A 20,190-nucleotide genomic window follows, 5' to 3' on the forward strand; every position below is an offset into this window, starting at 1 on the left:
GGAAGCTCCGGCACAAGCCGTGCCATTGCTTGGTGCCTCAGTTTCCCATTTTAAACCAGCGCCTGCCTGCTGGGTTAAGTCCTGGGCGGGAGCAACGCTTGTTCTGTGCATGCAGGGTATGTATTCCTGTGTGCACCCAAATGCAGAGTTCTTCGTTCAGAAGAACTGTTGAAGTGGTTTGGTCATTTCCCAAAGTAAGAAATTCTTCCCTTACCTGGGCAGGGACGGGGAGTGTGCGTGTCACCCCGAGCGGGATGGAGGGGACGGGGACTGTGGTTTGTGGAGCACGGAGGAAACGAAGCCGTTTCAATCCCAGCTGAGCCCCATCAAGAGCTCCGTGTCTGCATCCACGCGGATCGGTCGGTGGGGTGCTGTGGGAGCGAGCTGGTGGGGTGTGGCCGGGATGCAGCAGCGGGAGCTGTCGGTCCCCTGGCACATCACATCGGCAGTGTTTGCCAGCAAGGGACGCGGTGGGGAGCCGCGGCAGCGCATGTTGGGGAGCCACGCTGGGGGCTGTGCCCGCGGGGACCCCTCAGCTGCCTCCCGCCCGGGGTGCTCCGCATCGCCCCACGGTCCTGGCTCGGGAGCTCCATCCTTGGGGAAACCAAGTCCCTTCTTCACCAGGATGGCCAGAGGGGTCCTGTCCACCTCCCAGGAGAAGGGGGACATGAGGGGCTGTGGGGCAGGGGTACCCATTCTGCACCCCTGGCTCTCCGCGCAGCCAGTGACATGCCTGGGTAATTTTTCCGGTAATTAATGCCTCATTAAAGTGCACAAGGGAACAATCAGGGCGGTGAATTTTCCTGGCCTTAACTGCTTGCTGTCTGGCAGCAGAGGAGGTGGGAGCCTTGGTAGGCATCTCCATCCCCCACCACCGCTGGGGCTCAGCCTCTGTAGGTGCACACCCCCGTAATTCTTCCTCTTTGCAACCCTACGTGGCGAGTCGGCACAACCAGGACACGTTGGAGGCTGGGATGAAAACCAGCCCCGTCCCAAAAAGTCCATGTTACCACCACTGAAGCTCACTGGGGTGAAGGAGGAGGGGGCAGGAGGGATGTCCAGGGCTGGGACAGCCTGCAAGTACCCCCTGGATGGTCCCTTCGTGGGGACAGAACAAACGGGAGGCTGAGACAAGGTGAGCAGAAAGGAGAGAGCTGGGCAGGGAAGGCTTTTGAGGGTGAGGTGACCGGTGGGGTGTGACAAGGCAGTGTCCCTGCCTGGCAGGAGGGGAAGGAGAGAGGTGGCTGGGGAGCCCCTGGGCATTTCTGGCTGGATTTCGGGGCTTGCTCCCCTTTGCGGCATCAGGTTGGAGCGGCTGTGCCTCGAGCCCTGACCGCGTCCCTGTCTCTCCCCAGGAGCCTGATGCCGCGGACGCTGGAGGGGCAGATCACGATGGAGAAGACCCCCAGCTACTTCGTCACCAAGGAGGCTCCCCGGCGCATCTACAACATGTCCCGGGACACAAAGCTGATCGTGGTGGTGCGCAACCCCGTCACCCGCGCCATCTCGGACTACACGCAGACCCTCTCCAAAAACCCCACCATCCCCAGCTTCCAGGCCCTGGCCTTCAAAAACGTCAGCACGGGACTGATTGACACGAGCTGGAGCGCGGTGAGGATCGGGATCTACGCCAAGCACCTGGACAACTGGCTGCAGTACTTCCCTCTCTCCAAATTCCTCTTCGTCAGCGGGGAGAGGCTCGTCAGCGACCCGGCCGGGGAGATGGGCCGTGTCCAGGACTTTCTGGGTCTCAAGAGGGTGGTGACGGACAAACATTTCTATTTTAACGAGACCAAGGGCTTTCCCTGCCTGAAGAAGCCGGAGGGCGGCACCAAGCCCCGCTGCCTGGGGAAATCCAAGGGGCGGCCACACCCCAAAATCGACGTGCGGGTGGTCCAGCGCCTGCGGGAGTTTTACAGACCCTTCAACATGAAGTTTTATCAGATGACAGGACAGGACTTCGGGTGGGACTGAGCCACGCTGCTGTGCTGGGACCCGGTCTGCCCAGCGGTGTGCGGAGCCGGGACCGTGGTCCAGGGATGCTCGTGGATGCCGCGGTCCAGGGATGCCCGCGGCCGCCCCACCGGCATCCTCCTCCCTTTGTTCTAATTTATATCGGACCTTTTCTGGTGAGAAACGGACCCTTCTGGAGTAGAGAGAAATATTTAAGAAATAAAACCACAGATGACCCCTCTCCCTTCCCTGACCAGATTAAATATTCTTCCATATAAACCTTGCTAATCTGTATTAACTGTGACTGTTCTGGGTGGCAGCGTGTGAGTGGGCGCGTGGGCGTGCGTGGGCGTGCGTGGGGACCATGGCTCTGCCAGCCGCAGCAAAAGCCTTGGAAACCAGTTGGCCTCTGGGATGTGCGACCGGTGGGTTTTCTCTAAAGCAAATTTGGGTGCTGAGAAGCAAATTTGGGTGCTGAGCACAGGCAGCAGCTGCCGTCGGGCGGTAGGGGCGGCCGGCCGAGCAGCAGACCCCAAGCGTGGGGTGTGTTTGGCAGACAGAAAACAGTCCACGGGAATTTCCCGGTTCAGAAAAACAATTAACGGCAGTAGGTTTGAATAAACGCCAGCTCTGGGGTCAGGGAGAGGGAGTTGGGCATCACCTTCTTATGTTCCTGGAGTAACTGGGATGATAAAGCGGGGCATTTCTGACCCTTAGGACGAAAACACCTGCTTCCCCCGAACTCACCCGAGCAGAGCAGACCAACGCTCCAAACTCTGCCCCTCCAGTTCGATAATCCCAACGGATTTTCAAATCTGCAGCCGTAGAGGGCCGTCATGGGAGGCTGCAGAAATTAGTTTAAGCTGAATTAACTAGTTTTCCTTTAATTAAAGATGGGGAAAACATTTAATTAACCTCTAATATCTTATTAGTGACTTGTATTTGTCTCTTTAATGAGCTAATTATGTGTTTTCAAGGGCCCTCAGGCCCTGCATTGTTTGCAAATATGCTTTGGCTGGGGTTTCTTCCACCATGCAGCATCCCAAAGCTGACCGTCCCGCCGGGCGTGCCACCGCCTCCCCTCCCCGCTGCTGCTCTCCGGAGGTGACGGAGGTGATGGAGGAGGCAGGTACCACTTCTCCTGGGACGCACAACAGGCACCGGCCCCTTTCCTCCCAGCGCCGGGGCGGTTTTACACCGGCACATCGCGCTTTGCGTCGCACAGCTCTCCCCGCTCCCGCGTCCCGGCCGCTGGCACATCCTTTGTGCCCCTTGAAGGCGACGCGTGTTTTCTGTGCCGACGCTCCAGGCCGTAGGTGAGGTTCAGCGCTTTCGCCCGGTTCGGCCCTTGGGCTCATCCGGTCGCTGCCGGGATGGGTGACGTGCACGGGGACGGGCTTAACGCGATGTCAGAGTTAAACACAAACAGCTGCCTGTTTCTGTGCGGCATGTCGCTGTGCGAGCGCACTGGGGACAGGCGCAGGTGCCACCAGTGCGGTGCCAGCGCCTGGGGCTTTATGACCAGTATGAAGAAACTGGGATATCCTAAAAGAACGGTATGGAGAGATGAATCAGGCCAGGTTTTCTGCTGGTTAAAAACCCCAGAGCCCTCTGAGCGATGCGGCTGTTGCCGGGATGGGCTCAGCGCCCCGCGCCCAGCGCAGGGTCCCCCCGGTCCTGCCGGTGCCCCGGCCGCCGACCCGCTGGGGTCTGGATGTCGGAGCGGCTGGAGCCTGTTGTCAGCCTCGCTGGCAGCTCCGCGTGATGGACTGCGCTCGGCTTGTTTAGGTTTTGTTTCCAGCCACGACATTCGACCAAATTATTCTCCACCAAGGGCTTTAAAGTTTCCCAAGTGCCTGTGAAAGCCTGGAAACGCTGATAGTGATCCTATTTCTCAGCTGAGTGACCGCATTCAGCCCCAGCCATATTGATATGCAAAGCGTTTGGGGTCCCGGCTCTAAGGATGGTTTCTGTCTGCCCTGTGAAAGGGAGCCATACTTTTTTAAAGCCCGGGCCTTTCTAAAGCCGCACAATACCATATAGACTATGCCATTTGAAGCATCTGAAGCGACCCAAAATGTATTGAAAGCTTGCTTTGCAGACTCATTAAGACTACTCAATAGGTTCTGGCAAATACCGTGCCAGGGCTGACCGCACGGATTAAGACTTTTGAAGTGTTACACAAACCCCCTGCTTAAACTAATTGCTGCCCCGCAGCTCATGAGGTCAAGTATTTGTATTCATTGCGTCCAGAGGAGCCACTTCTGGGTCTGTCCAGGTGAAGACTGCACTTCATTAGATCAAGACAATAAAAGCGGCTTTGGGTAGCAAGAGGGAAGGTGCCCCGGATGAAATCTCCTGGGACGAAATCTCCTGGCTCTTGCTCGGAGTGTTAAGACCAGGCTTACGTCCACCATGGCAGTGTTTTGGGTCATTTTGGTTGTTTTCAAGAGCGGAGTGATGGGCTTCTGACCAAAGGTGCTTGGTGCAGGACGGCAGCTGGGCTGGTGGCTCTGGCGGGATCCGTGCCGCCTTGCTGCCCGGTCACCTGCAGCATGTGGGATGCGGTGCCCACGTCCCACTTGCGCTGTCCTGTGGTGTGGGTCCACCCGGTGTCACGGGGCTTCAGCTGGAGAAGCGAGTGGGCATGCGAGGGAAGGGCTGGGGCGTGGGAAGGGTGGGCACGGCTTGAGCAGCGATTGCTTAAAATTCCGTGTGCTCACCGAGCAGTCCTCCATATGGGTTCTCCCCAGGGTCCGGTGGGCACCGGCAGGACGGGGATTCCATCATGTGCTGGTGCAACACGTGTTTCTCCTGTCTATCCAGAGGAGAACCCGCCTTTGTCACCACCCGCCTAATTAAAAAAGAAGATTTAAGAGAAGCCAGCAGCTGAATTACTGAAAGTGTCAGCTCACGCCTCTGCGGAGGCCCTTGTGCTGTGTCACCGAGAGCCGAGGGCTACGGAAGAAACTACTGTAGGTGCTTTGGTGGAGCTTGTTTGGGAGCCTTTTTCCAGATAACAGGCACTGGGCTCTTCAGGAAATCTGAGCTCAACCCCCCCTTGCAGTGTCTTTGGAAATCACGGGTATCGGCCGGCAGACCCCGGCTCTGGGGCTGCTGTGGGGCTCAGGCAGGGGCCGAGGGGTCTCACTTGGAGGGACTCCGCGATGCTGCCGGGACGCGGCACCACTGGGTGCCCCAGGTGGGGCGGGGGGCTCCGGCTGCTCACCCCCCTGCACTGCAGGCCCTGCGCGGGAGGTGCCGCGGCATCAGGAACCGCTCTGAAACACCCCCAGAAAACTCCCGCGGAGGCTCAGGGACAGGCGTCACCGCTGTATCTTTGGGCACAAGACCTCTGGAAATAAAGTGCTGGAAAGATGATCCCGAGCTGTGCCGACGTCTTCCCTGCAATTGTGCTGGGGCGGGCTGGGGAGGGGACACCGTCCCACATGGCTACTTTTGTGACTTTTCCCCTTTATTGTGTCAGTCTCAGCTTGCTGAAAGCCCAGAAACCCAGACAGTGACGTTTCCCCCAGGCTGACAGGTGCTGGGAAACTCAGGCGAGCACCCAACGCCTGTTGGCTCCCGGCACGCCTCGGGAGCTTCCTTGCCAGAGCAAGAGGGTGCTGAAGATCCAGCTTTGCTGCCAAGTGGGAAATGCAGTTTTCATCCCCATCTCAGCTAACCAAAGTTTCCATTTCTAACCTCATTTTTTGTTTGAAAACCCAGCTATCCAAAGCGTTGTGCTTCCTGCTCCCTGGGTCTCCCCCTCCATCCCAACGCTGCGTAAGCCAGGAAAAGCAGGGCTGCAAGAGATTTCCAAAATGTTTATTTACTCCTTTTTCTTTATACCAAATTTAGGAGGGCAGTAGGGAAAGAACAAAAATAGAAGGGAAAAAAAAAAGCTCCAGAAAGGAAGAAATGACAACTTCCCTGCCTTTGCGTGGCTCTGGAGATGCAGGAGAGCAGCAGGGCTGGTTTGCAATTACACATTTTGTCTTGATGTGCCCTGGAAATATTTTATAACCTGTAGCAGGGAAAGCCATGCTTTTCCCTGAAAATGCCCCATCCGTCCCCATTCCTGCAGTGTCTGCAGCTGCATCGGCCCCACACCACGTCCCCAGGTGGGGCTCGTGCTGCCGGGGCTGTGGGCACCTGTGGGCTATAAAGGTGGGAAGGGTGGGGGGCTGCATCCTCCCCCCAGGACCTGCCCCAGCTGTGGAGGGTGCAGAGGGCTACCCTGGCCCCGGGAGCTAGTTGGTAAGTGGGGGGCTGCTGGGGAGGCTGTAAGGGCAGTGTGGTGTTTGGGGACGGAGCAGCGTGGTGGCACGCAGCAGTGCTCGGGGAGCGTCTGTGGGTGCTGCTGCATCTCCAGGTTTCCAGTGTCTGTGCTCAGGGTCCCCAAGAGCAGCTTTGTCTGGTCTGTGGTGCGGTCCTGCATCACGCTGGGTGTTTGAGTGCTGGCCCAAGGGCCACTGGTGCCTCTTTGGTGGCTCTGTGGGAGCAGGGTGGCAAGCAGAGCTGGGCTGTCCCTTCCTGGTGAAATGAGCTGTGCTACGGAGAGCATCGCCTGCGAACCTCGTCCTGCACTCAAGGATGTCTGGGGCCACAAGGCTTCTTGCCGCAGGGTGCACTGTGGTGGCCTTCCTTTCCGGTTGGCATGGAGGAGAGCTCTGGAGAGGGACATGTGTGTCCCCTCGCAGTGTCCTGCCTTCCCACAAAGCCCCCGCACGCAGCCGTTGAGTAGCACCCAGGACTGCTAACTCTGCTGGCTTCTGCTCGGGTTTTGATCTTGACGTGATCTCAGTGCGCAGAATAAACTCAGGCCATATTCCCTAATAGAGGAGAAAATGCCTGTGCTGAGGGGGAGGCTGCTGTAACTGCAACCAGGTGCCCGGCGGTGGCTTCCACGTCCTGTGGAGCGTGGGCTGGATCCCACGTGCGGGTAAAAACAAGCACCATCGGGCGTAGGCAGCTCCAGGGCGCACAAATGTAACAAAGAAAATGGGAGTACGAGGTGCTTGAGCCTGATCCTGGAGTGAGCTGGGCTGCCCTGGTTCAACCTGTGTCCCCGTGTCGGGTGAGGTTGTTCACTGGTTTAACTGGAGCTGGAGCAAGATGAGCACAGCCCAGGTGCTCAGCCCCTCTGGGAGCAGGTAGCAAGGTGCTTTTAGGAAAATAGTAGTTATTTACTGAACTAATTAACCAAATAATTTATTTGTGAGTAACCTGCTGGGGTTAGTGGGTGTCTGAACTGGGACAGGGCACGCTGCTGGTGTGTCCCTGCTGTGAGGGTGTCTCCGGGGGTCTGGCCGCAGGTGATGGCTGGATCCCCCAGCCCTGGTCCCTCCCTGCCACCATCCCCCCCAAACCCAGCAACTCCGAGACATGCAAGTGGTGTGGCTGCTGGGAGGAAACCAGCTGAGTTTATTTGCATTTCTTGATGCAAACAAAAGTATTATTTGAGCCATTTTGAGAATGCAAGCTACTTCTCTGTTAAGATTTCAAATCTTGCCTGTGCATCCAAACAGACGTGATTTCTGAAGGTGGAGTGATGCCAGTCTCAGTTTCTTTTTTTTTTTTTTCTTTGATTAGAAACAGCATAACTAATCAATTTATATCAATGGAAAGAATAAATCGGTGCCTTTCTGGCAAGCTTTCCCCCGGTGGGAGGCGAGCCCCAGGCCTTCATCGTGTACCTCCCATTGCTTCCCATGGGTGTGGGGCAGAGGGAGACCTGTGGGACGGGGCGCTGCCACCACCGCTCCTTCCCATGGCCATGGACACCAAGTGGGCAGGAGGAGAAGGGGGATGGCTGGGCACGGAGCGGTGCTGCAGCTCGTTAAGTGAGGGCTGGTGTCAAAGGCTCTAGAGGGTCTGATTCAGCCCAATTTCTCCCAATTTACTGTCGTTAGTGAGAGGTGGTGCAGGTCATGGCCAGATGATGAAGCTGATGCTCCCAGTGCCTGGGCAGGCTAGCACGGCCATGCCGGCTTTGCCCCAGCGCCAGCATCTATGCAGAGCGCTGCTGCCTCCAGCCATGCCTGGAAGTCAACAGGGAGAGGATGTTTTATTTTTTTTTTTTTCCTTTTTCTGTGAGTGCGAACTTCATCTGACAGCAGGGAGAGGCACCCCTCAGCAGCTGCAGCACACTGCCGGCAGATGCCAGCGGGAAGGAAAGTGTGAGGGATGGAGGGCAGCGGGGGAGAGGCCAGGAAACTGGGAACTGCTTCTGGTGGGAATGGGAGAGGGGCTTGTGCAACAGCCAGCCTTTAATTAAGGATCTTTAAAGCATTTTCCCAGCTGGTTAACATTGCCTTGCCATATTGGAGTGGTTTAGAAGCAATGCTCCTCGGGAATGACTCCCTTCCTGCCGAAACCTCTGTGTGGGTGACGGGTCCCCACCCCACACCTTCTGAAAAATGGGGCAGAGAAAAATAGGTCCACGCCTGGGTGGAGAGGACGGGGAGCCCTCTGTGCTCGCAGAGGGGCGAGGCAGGGAAGAAGCCCGATTCTCTGATCTGGTGGCAACGCTCAAGTATTTTTAACGCAGCTCCTGCAGCACCCGGGGCTGTTTGTGGGGGAAGCTGGTGGCATCACCAGGTGCTGGGAGGGGACAGTATGGTCTTGCACCCAGCAGGCAAAAACACTGGATTGGGAGTGCCAGATCCAGCTCTGGGGTGGATACTGGGGGCAGGAACCAGTCCCGGGGCTGTGGCCATGTTGTGGGGAGGTCTGGGGACAGGTACAGGAGGTCAAAGTTACATCTGAAGTGCAGGAACTCCTGTCTGGCAAGGCAGGCATGATGCAGGTACGTCAGTGCTGTCCCCATCACAGTGGGCTCCCTCTTCCCCGTGGGCTGGGCTTTCCCAGTGTTTCCAGGCTCAGCGGAAATCTGTGGGTGCCAAACCCTGCTGCAGAGCGCACTGCGTGCGGAGCTGCCTGTGTTTAAAAGCCAGTTTTGGGTGTTTCTCTAACCCTAAGCCTTTCTCTAGAAACGAGTGCAAACTGACAGCTGCCCTCTGTCCAGGTTTTTCTCCTCTTCCTGCGAAGGCTTCAGCCAGAAGCTGTGTTTGCAGGGGAGCGGATGATGCAAACCCGGCTGTGAGCAGGCTGAGAGGGCTTTGCACAGAAAGGGGAAAAAAATCTTTTCCAGGAAAACATCCTCTGACTGCCAGAGCAGCAGTTTGTTATCTGGTCCCTTCATCAAAACTGGGGCTGAGTGATGGGTTGGCTGAGCTCTATCCTCTTCCTCCTCTTCCTCTGCGCACCCCGGCCTTGCTGCAGCGCTCCCAGCTTGACGCTTCCCACTCTGTCAACTCCAATGACATGGTTAGTGCTGGGGCTCCCTCCACTTCTACAGCAGTCTTTTATCTTTGGAAAAAATCACAGTAAAAGTTAAAAGGCAGCTTTAATCATGTAATATTAGAGAGGGCTGGGAGAGGAGCACTGGGAGAAAAGGGCTCCCGCCTGGGGCCGGGGCTGTGGCTCAGCTGAGGCTCCAGAGCACAGATCCACGGATGCCACTCAGGGATGCGGAAGTGGGGGAAAAAACATAAAATCAATGTTTTCTGGGCTTGGCTGCCGTGTGCCAATGCCCCGTGCTCAGGCAGGGGGAGGACAGGCTCACTCCAAGGCTGGCGCAGCAGAGACTCCCATTGCCCTTAGGACAGGTGTTGGGGTTATTTAGACCTGTCTGAGCTAAAAGCCAGTTGTGTACCCGCTTGCGGAGGATGCGATCCTGGTGCCGTCTGCCAGGGATGGGTGCACAACCAGGCAGCACGATGTAGGCACAGGCTAAAGCGCTGCCCGGAGTGAGAGCCTGTAACCAGCAGAAAACGTTCCAAGTCCAGGGAGGCTTTGCAATAATTTCCACATTCCGTAATTTTTCTCAAGAGGGGAAGAGAGGCAAGCCTGAAATAATTACCCACACAAGCAGTCATTGAAATGTTCTTTACTGCGAGCACTGATCACTTACTGTATTTAACAAGACAATTTTGGCTCTCAGCACATAAAAGCAAGCAATGATTAAAGTTCTTGTTTTCAGGATCCGTGAGCCAAAGCACAAAATTCTATCGCTAGATCCAAGTCTGACCTTGGCAACCAGCTCCTACCCAGGGAACGGGCCAAGGTGATGTGGCTCTGCTCCGTATCCATGGGATTTGTGGTGGTGCGGAGCTCAGCGGGTGCTGGTCCCCCCACCCTGCTGATGCTAGGTGCATGGGGGCACCTCTGGCAGTGGGGACTTGTGCTTTCAGCCCTCACAGTGAGATGGGAGGATTTTGTACTTTGGTTTCCAGGGTGTCTCAGACTGCGCTCACCCGCTTTGGGGCAGCAACCAGCTAAACTGGAAGGAGTTGTCCCCTGGTGAGAGGCCATCAGGGTATCACACTCGCCCCAGGGTAAAAATCAGCAGAGCTGATGAAAGCACCCTTTTGTGCTGTGCTGTTTGCCAGCCCGCTTGGAAACGCTGCCCGGAGATGAGCTGGGATCAGCAAGGCCAGAGCTTGCAGCGTTGCTGGGGACGTTACTGCCACAGCTCCATCACTGCTGTCATGTGTTAGGGTGAGGGGATGCTGCAAGTCTGAGTGTTGGCAGCACGTCGCGGCTCTGCACTGGGCCGCTGGCAGTCCCTGAGTCACTGGGAGAGCTGGCATTAGCGGGATGAGCTCTGCCCGGCGTGGACAGGCAGCTCTGGTGATGCTGGTGGCAGTAGGAGCTGGGCACAAATTCGAGCCTAAGAGACTGGCTTCTCGCTGGCAGAAATCAACCTTGTTTGGTTCAGCGCCGCTGCATGGTTGAGATCAGGTTGGGATCTGGTTCAGATCTTCCCACTTCGCTTGTTAAGCTCCTGTCCTTGAGGATGGTGTGGGTTCACCTTTGAGCTAAATGACTCCCAATGTGGTAATGCTAAGTCTGCCCAGCCTTGGGCTTGGCTTTCTTGGATCTCTCCAATTGATGCAGGACAAGGAGGGCTTCCAGGGACATACTTGGGACAGCTGAGAGAAACAGTTCTGCGTGGACAGCATTATGCAAAGTCCCCTGTTGCCTTTCTCCTGGAAAAAGTGCAAGAATTCCAACACGGAATAAATTCCACAGACATTAACTATGCTGATCAAGCAACTGCTTATGCACAGGGCTGTTATGTAGTGCCTTCCTCTTCTCCCCAAGCATGGTCAAATCAAACCAAAAAAAAGCTCCTCGCAGAGAGCCTTTACTTCTAGCAGTGGCCTCCTGGCTGTCCTGGTGTGCGTGGTGCTGAGGGTGCTGTGGGGCTCCAGCTCCTTGTGCGACTGTGTGTCCCTCGGGTGCCTCCGCTCCCTCTCAGACACAGCAGAGCTTTTTGTCTGTCGCTGCCCTTCTGACATCAACTGGGAGCATCCCACGGTGGGCACGTGGCTGCATCCCGTGTCCCCAGGGATGTCCCCACAGCAGTGGCCATCCTGGCCACAGCTGCCACCAGGACCAGCCTGGGAACCACACTGGCTCTCTTGGAGGGAAAAGAGCATTTTGGGAGCAGGTCTGTCAGCCCTGTGCTGCTGGTGCCCTCCTGCCAGCCCTGGAAGGGATGTGCGTTAGGCCCTGGCAGATGGGCAGCCTTCGGCCGTGTCCTCTGCTCGCTCAGGCGAGTTGTGCTTGTTGGGATTATTTACTGTGCTGATCAATAAATACTATAGGCAGGGGCTGTATTTCACAAACGCAACGCTGTCCACGTGCCTGCTACTGTATTTCAAGAGCATAAATAACAGTGGGGCATCAGCAGAAATTAAAACCAAACAGATATAACTTAGAAAAATTTACACCCAGAATTTTTTAATACAAGGGGGAAGGAAGGAAACAACGGCTTCCGCCGATGCTCCTGGGCTGTACTTCTCACTTAACTGAGCCCTTCTCCTGCCTTTCTGGGCTGCTAGGTTGGCTGCCCATGGCTTTGGCGTTGTTCCTGCCTCCAGCCGAGGTGATATTGGCCGTTCCCCACCAGCGCGGGCAAGCCACCTGCTTTCCCCACGTCCCCTCACACGCAGGGATGCAGTCCCAGGCCGGCTGCTGCCACCTGCAATTCAAGAGGTGCCTTTGGCACATCCCGCCTGCCATCGGCCGGTCCCGGCAGAGGCACACCGGTGTGGATTTTGCTAGCCAGCATGTGCTGCAGTCGCTGTGCTGTTTGTTTTCCTTCAAAATGCAATATAGATCTAATTACATGAAAACAAACTATAATAAATAGAAGGGTTATTCAGTGCAACCCCCTAAGCGCAGGCAGCGAACGCTTGATTCCCCTTCCCTCTGGTAGCGTTTAAGCGTTTCCCCCGCATCGGTGACGCAGACGTTCTTCATAAATCAGCAGAGGTAGGAGCGCATTTGCTCCCCCGTCTTTGAAGAGGCGTCAGATCTCCGAACAGAGGCTTCTTGCTGGGTGATCCTCCGGGGCTGGTTCTCATTTCCTCGTAGGAGGTGGGTCTGGAGCCCATTTTGTGCGTTTGGGAAGGCGTAGGGGGAAGGGGGAGGAAAATGAATGACTTTGCTTCGTTGACAAAAAAAAAAGCCTTGACACCACGAGCACTGTGCACCGTTAGCATCCCACTGACACAATTATTTACCAGGAAGATGCACTTATTGATTTGGCAGTAACCACACACACCACGGCAGGGCTGAGGCTGCAGGGATGCTGAAAGGCTCCGTAAGCGTAAGCTGGGCTCACTGCTAGCCTTGGCTTGGGCCTGATCCTGCCCAGGTGCTCATCAGCCCTGACCCTGGCTGGGCTGGACCCACAGTACGTTAGGTACTGCTGTGGGGTCACCTCTGGCTTTGCCGTGTGCCCAGACCCTTCGAGGAGGGCAATGGCACTGAGGGCTGTGCCGGACGCGGTGGGGAGCAGCTGCTGGTGGTGAGGGACGTGAGATGACCGCGCTCCCCATCGCGTGCTGCCAATCCTTGCTGGCAGCTGCATTGCTTAAGTGTTGTGCTCAGCATCTTCAGAGACCTTTGCGAAATGTCAGCCTCTGTTATGGATCTCTGCTAGGAATTGCATGCATGGCCGCTCAGAAGAGGGGATGATGAAGGATGGAGACAGCACAGGATGCGTGTGAGACACTCAATGGGCAGTTGCTGCTCTCTGTTGCCAGGTCCCTGTGGTGCTGGGGGTTTGGCAGGGTCCCTGTGGCTGGTGCAGCTGGCACTGGGGCTGGCGGGGGCCCGGTGCCGTGTCTCTGCTGTAGCAAGGGGTTTCTTGCTGTGGTCACTGCTGTCAGCCCTTGGGAGGAGCCTCTGGGCGCTCCCAGCCTTTGGCAGCAGTAACTCCCAGGTGGATGGGGACGAACGGCAGCACCTGTGGCTGAAGGGGATTGCATCTTCCCTTGTGTGTTTTGACAGAGAAAAAACTACCAAGGCGAGGCATTGAGAGCCCCCAGCTTCTAGGGGCAAGCTGCATGGGAGATTGAGGAGGAGGGAGGTCTCCTGTTTTCCAGCAAGCCCATCGCCTCTGTGGCAATGTCAGGATGTGCAAGGCCTCTGAGGAGCTGGGCACTAAGGATGGACGTGCCCTGGGAGACATCTTTGCGTGGGAATGGCTCAGGTGCTACCTCAGGAGAGCATCACTGGCCGCAGCCAGGACCGCCTCAGTCACACGGGCAGCCAGAGCAGGAAGAAACTCCCTGGAAGAATTTTAAGGAATTCAACAAGGCCAGCTTGGATGGGGCTTTGAGCCACATGGTCTAGTGGAAGGTGTCCCTGTCCAGGGCAGGAGGGTTGGAACGAGATTATTTTGAAGGTCACTTCCAACCCAAACCATTCTAAGATTCTATGATCTGGCAGTTTTTTAAAAGCAATTATAACTCAAGGTTGAGCTGGAAGACTTCTGCCTCGCTGGGTCGTTTCCACCGAGGAGCTGGCAGCAGGCAAGCTGCTGAGTGAGGAGTCAGTGTTGCCATATGGAGCTCTGCGCTGGCTGCTTGCTAAAGAAAAAAAATGTACGGGGCCAGGACTTGGCAGCCCTTCTCCGCAGAGACCACTTGTGTGAATAAATGTTACTCATCGGCGTTACTCAATGCTACAGGATCTGGCCCACATTCATAAAGAACAACTGCATTTTGGCTGGGGTTCAGCAAAGCACTCACATATGTGCTCAGCGCGAAGCACACGAGCGGCCCTGGTGACTCCCTGGGAGAAATTTTGTGCTTAAACACACTCCTTGCTCAATCTGTGCTTTCATCCGACTTGACTTTTGTGCCTTGAATCTCCCTCGGCTTTCCCAGTGGAGGCAGCATCCATGTCGGCAATGCCTGTCCTCCTTCCATGTCTCCATCGAGTGTGGCTGAGACAGGAGCCGTCTAAAAGGGGAGCGGGGGGTTTGCTAAAGAAGGTTGCGATGGGGAGGCTGGAGCAGGCTGGCAGGGCTACATCTTATTTCTATTGTTAAGAGCAGGGAAGAGAGAGGAAGAAATTCACTGAAATTGGAAGACTGGGCATTTAAGAATGATAAAGAAAAAAAAAAACAGCCAAACCATTTTTGTATGTTATCTGTAAATAGTTAGTGGGAATTTGTAGCCTCAAAGTCCTCCGGAATCTGGGTGTGGAAGAGGAGACAAACAAAGCGTGACATGCAGGTAATGAAGTCATCCCTGTTGCTGTTAGATGAGAGATGCTTTGGAAGGGAAGCAGACTTGAATGCTGGAAGTCACAAATCCATCGCTCACATCCCAGCCTGGTTCTCCGCTGGCTCCCTGCTGCCTCTTTGAAACCATAGATTTATCCGTGAGGCACAAGATCCCGAGTTAGACGGGCTTTCATCTGCGCGGAGATGGCTGCGCCTCTGTTTCTGCACTCATCTTCAATCTAACTCAACCGAGTTACATCAGGGACGCATTTGGCCTGCAGTATTTACACACGCAAGTGCCAATTTCCCCTTTCGATTCATAAACGGGTAGTTAAGCACATCAGCGAGCCACGTGAATCCGCACAGCCATCGTATGGGTGAGCTCCAGAGAGGAAATACTAATGGATAGCGAGACAAGAACAAACTCAAAAGAATAGAAGAAACTCTTGTTAGATACGAAGCGCGCTGCCAAGCCAGTGAATCTGGATGTAGTTAGAGAGGTGCACAGCACACAGAAGAAGTCTGTAATATTTTATTCAGGGATATATATTTCCGGGACAAGTTGTTAGATTGACCTCTAGCGTTCATTTTCTTACGGGAAAATTACTTGATAAATGCCTCTTTTGATCAAGTCTCGTATCTTTGCACTCTGAACAGGCTTTAGGGGGAGGTTTTGTTTTTCTGATGGATAAAAATTCAAAATGTCAGTGTCAGTCTGCAGGGATTCTTGAACGAGCTGGCTGAGGGGCAGCCAGGCGTACCGTGGAAATGTCGACATGTGATTACCTGGGAAGGGGCTGGATGTGGTCCTGGCTCTCAGAGGCAATGGGAGGCTTGCCACAACTGCACCAGGGCCAAGCGCTCAGCCAGGAGATCAAAGGTTTATTTTTGCTGGAAAATTTAGCTTGGACGGGTCGTTTGGATTTCACTGGTGCTCTGTTCACTGAATTCTGTGGTGGGGGGGGAAAAATTATTTACCCTAAGATCCCAGTTTTCTCTTACAGCCATCCCAATCTGTCTTTGAGAATTACATCCCAAGTGGTCTTCTTTATGAACTGCTCATGCAGGGATCAAGTTTTAGACTTGGCTGGAAACTGGAGCAACTGAAGATTGGAAGGGTTTTCCCCTACTTTAGTCGCTGGACGACGCTCATCCCGTGTGTCCTAATTGGTATTGTTCAGTACTGTGTGCCTCAAACTGAAATCCATATAGAATTTATTTGGTTTTGGTTTCATTCATCTGAATAGCTGAAAATGTTTGAATGGCAGCCAACTAATGCTAAGTATCTTCTTAAAATTTTATTTTTCTTCTCCCAAAGCATTCTTCCCCAGTGTCAGGGAGCTGTCACTAACACTATTTTTAATTGTTGTATTTTTTAATTCATGATGTTTTGTTGGAGAATATTCATCATTTGTTTGCTCACAGGGGGAGAAGGAAATTCTGGTCTTGGGGAAAGTGATGAAAATCCAAGTAATTTCACTGACATCACTTAAATTCTCCTGCACATAATTCCAAAATAATTTATCTTCTATAGCCTGAATGCTCTCACGCTGCTTGTGTGCTCCAAAAAGAAGCACTTTCTACCTCTGTAGTTTCAGGCAAGCTAAGCAGCAGGCTGAGGGCTTTAAAATCTTGGGCAATCAAAGCGTAACCTTCAAAAAAGCAAGGTAGAGTATCACTGTGCAGAGAAAGAAATGAAAAAGACTTGTGTCAGCATTTTCAAGCAGTGAATTCCTCTATAGGCACCTTATTCTGACTTTTTGCTATAAAAAAGACATAGAAGGATCAGTTGTGGGATAGATACGTTTATTTGCTAACTGTTCGCTGAAAATATACCAACTACGTAGTGACTATCCAAAAGGTCTCAGACTTTAGGGTTTATTTTCTGCTGAAATTCTGCGATGGCCACATGACACGAGCTGATTTCGGTGTATGGGCTCTGCCAGCTCGCCTGTGTTCTGTGACGTTTCTGCTCCGCCTTTGCGCAGATGTTGCACAAGGGATTAATTAGTGTTGAAACAGTTAAGAACTGAGCTTGCTGATGAACGAGTATCCAAGCCCAGCCCTGGAGAGCGAGGACGCTGCCTTCCCCTAGCATGGACGGCTGTAGAAACGCCGTGCTGGCTGCATTTGGGCCCTGCAGATGCCATTGACTCCCTGCCCGTGGGGAAGGCTGGGTCTGGTTTTAAGCAGTTTCATGTGAATTCATCAGAGAGAACAGGGAGACTTTGTTGTCTTGAGAGCAGCTGGTGTTTCAAAACACTGTCCTTCCTGGACAGCTGGAAAGGACAGCACTCACATGTCCCACACAACTTTACACCTTAAAGAAGGGGTTTTCATCTCTGCCAGCAATAGGGCTTTTTTCCCGCGGAGGAGAGCTGTTGGTGTCTCACCCAAGCCCTTGATGCGTGGTCCTGTTTGCTCACGCATACGTTCAGCATCTGAGCTGCCTGCGGGCACGCAAGCACTGCTCACGTCAATGCACTAGCCTTTGGTCTTGGTGTCTGGACCAAAGAAGCCAGAATAAGTACAGATTAGGCAGGAACCAGCCATGGTTCATGCTAATTTTAATTTTAAAATTAAGCTCCAGGTTTCTGTGTTTTCCTGTGCTGAAGGTGCCGCTCAGAGCGAGGAAATCCGACTGAAATAGCACTGGGATGAGTGCAGTGCTGGGGAACAGGAGGCGGGTGTGGGGCCAAGGGAGAGATGAACAAAGACTCGCTGCAGTGATGGGGAGAAATTGAGATTAAATATCCCTCAACACAGTGAGCACCTGTTGGCTGCACCAGCACCTGCATTACTTCTGCTGAGGACATCCATCATTACTCCATCAGCACTCCCGATTCTCAGCCAGTTCGGGTATCAGCCAAAGCCGCTGAACAGCAAATACCTTCAACAATTTGCCGCGTTTAATGCGTTCAGTCAGGCCAATTACACAAAATTACAGGTCTGCCCTTTTCATTTTACAGATTCCTTTGGTTCTAATAATGTATAAATATTCAATGACCCCACTCAGTAAACACTGCAGGCAGCATAAAACTCACCAAACAAATATTTTTTTATATTGCTCTGGCTTTGAAGATCCTTTTGAGGATGATTTCTGAAATGTCCCTGCTAGTCCTGGACAGGGACTCGCTTCCCCTGCATGCAAACGGTGCCGATTGTCACATAACAAATTGCTAAATGAATTACCAAATGGCATTTGCACTCCTTGACCATGCCAATGAGTGTAATTTTAAATAAATCCATTCATGAAGGCCTAATTAGCAGGGACAGTGCAATTCACAGCCACGTATCAGAAGTCTCTGCTAATCACAGCTTGAGTCTGGCGGAGTGCTGAGTGCTGCTGAAGTGCTGGAGAGTTAAAATCACTCAGACCTTTCAGGGGTCAGGCACTAAACCAGAAAAATATTGATTTCAGGGGCTGGTGCTAGTACTGGAGTGGGGAACAGGTCCTCATGTGGTGCATGGCCCTCAGGAAATGGCTCCTGGTCTTTTTCTTGCTTCTGTTCTTCCTGTTGTCAAAAGGAGATTATGATGCTGATTTCTTTTAGCGACCACTTTGAGGTCAACTGAGGAAGAAAGCTTGAGTAAAGCTGAGTACAAGTTGAGTAACTTTTGTTTTTGCAGGCTCTCTTTGGTGTTTGTATTAAAAATTCCTAACTCAGAGAATCTGCTGACTTTGTAAATTAGCAGGGGACATTCGGGTTAGACATTTGGTTATTATAAGCACCAATAAAGATGTTATTTATTTACAGTAACCTAAAGGAGTCCAAATTGCGGACAGTCCCGCGTTGCGCCATGTGCTGTACGAATGGCAGAAGTCACAGCATCAGTATGAGACAGGTATGTCAATCAAACAAGTTCTTGTCTCAGTGTATGCAAGTTAGAAATTCAGTATCTAATCACGTCTTCCAGGGAAATATCTCTGGTCTCACATCTGCTGCCTTTGTGCCTGTGGCCAGATCGGTTCATCCCTTCATGACAGCCCTGATAACATCTTCCTAGCAGGGAGCTATCATGGGAAAGGAAAAAGCAGCCTTTTTTCAAAATGTAGGTGCATTGAAAATGGGAGTGGAACTAAACCCCAAAGCAAAACCACCTGATCGTTAGACGTCTGCTGAGGCTATGGGGACGCCGAGGACCGCTGCACAACGGCATCCTTGTTCTGGTGGCTTTGAAATGAAACAATGCCTGCAGGTCTGGGCCGGGGACCGCTGGCAGCATTGGGTTTCACCTGTCCTTTGTGCCTGTGGGAGAAAAGCAGCTCAACCTCGACAAAACCTAATGAAACTGGTGACGGTGCTGGGCAGCAGTGCAGCATCCCAGCTCAGTTCAGCAAGGCTCCATTTGAGCGGGTCCCACCAAAGCCTTACTGAGATACTAGACAAGTTCAATGCCTGCAAGCCCACGGGCTGTGATCCTGCTTTTATCACTTTCTGCAGCAGTGGAGACCCTGCAGATCTCATTTCAGGATTTTTTTTTTCCTGGTTTACCTTGCAGTTTCAGTGGTAAGAATGAGACCTGTGCCTTTGCCAGCATTTTCCAGCTGTACAAGTTCCCCTTCCCATTCGATTAGCATCCTATCACCACATTTGTTATCTTTTGCTTCTTCATTAGCTTGAGATAACTAAAACAAGAGAACAAACAAAAAAACTACCTCATTCTGTTCACTGCAGACTTCAAACCTACAGAACAAAGTTAGATCCATGAATTATACTGTATAATATGTGACCTAAAAAAAAAACCCCACCCAAGCTGTCAGTTCTCTGGCATGCCGTTTGTCATCAGCATGGTGTAATTATCATGGATTTTAGTGACACAATAAATATGAGAGCACAGGTGGTATCCATTTTCAGCTGTTTAATTGAAGAAATGAAAGATCCTGTAATACAGAGTCAACACACAAAATTTGCAAGGCTACACTAAAAACCTCAATAGCCTTGACCTTGAGGTCATAAAATTACTCATCAGGAGTAAAATTTTTTATGATACAGAAGTGAAGAGTATCGATTTTTTATAAAAAAATAATTTTATATGCAATATAAATGGACAAAATGGCTCACTGCAGTCTTCTTCTGCAGGGCCTGAAAACCCAGGAGTGCTTTGTGCAAATCAATACAAATAGTATCTTAAACCATAAATTTTAATTCATTTATAAAATACAGGTTGCAATATATTTTTTTTTTTCCTTAGAGACACCACAAAAAAAAAAAGATCTAGGGCATGGTTTGTCCAAAGCTTTCTGAAACTTGCTCTGTCTTGCTGGTGCGTTGTGAATTTATAATTGCAGCAGAATAAGCTTGACTTTAGACTCCTGGGCTGGTGCTTCGTTGGCTTTGTTAAATCCAGGGACTCGGGACCCACCAGCAATCCTGCTGAGTACATTTGATTAGGAAAAAAAATCTTCCATGGCCTGTGGAGTAGCACTGCAAGGAAATGCAGAAATTTTGTCAGAATAGCGAGCAAAAGATGCAATTAAGTGGCTCAAATTAACATCCTACCTGGGAAACCTTGAGTATGTCGGGATGAAGCTGCTGCCCCATGGGGCAGCCATGGTGGGGGACGTGGGTGGAGCCCCACAGATCAGAGAACTCACAAAAAGCAAAACCCAAGCTCTGAACCCGACGCTGGGCTCGCTGACT

At 52.8% G+C, this 20,190-nt stretch overlaps 1 protein-coding gene across 1 annotated transcript in view; it reads left to right on the forward strand.

The window, feature by feature from the left end:
- The window catches only part of HS3ST6 (heparan sulfate-glucosamine 3-sulfotransferase 6), a 31,293-nt gene extending 29,319 nt beyond the window's left edge, over positions 1-1,974 (forward strand). Inside the window, exon 2 of the mRNA XM_086759613.1 lies at positions 1,356-1,974. Coding sequence (XP_086615739.1) covers positions 1,356-1,974 — 619 coding nt within the window. The remainder of the gene's footprint in view (positions 1-1,355) is intronic.
- The last annotated feature ends 18,216 nt before the right edge of the window (positions 1,975-20,190 follow it).

The sequence above is a fragment of the Chlamydotis macqueenii genome, chromosome 15, assembly GCF_036417535.1.
Source record: "Chlamydotis macqueenii isolate bChlMac1 chromosome 15, bChlMac1.mat, whole genome shotgun sequence".
NCBI lineage: Eukaryota > Metazoa > Chordata > Aves > Otidiformes > Otididae > Chlamydotis > Chlamydotis macqueenii.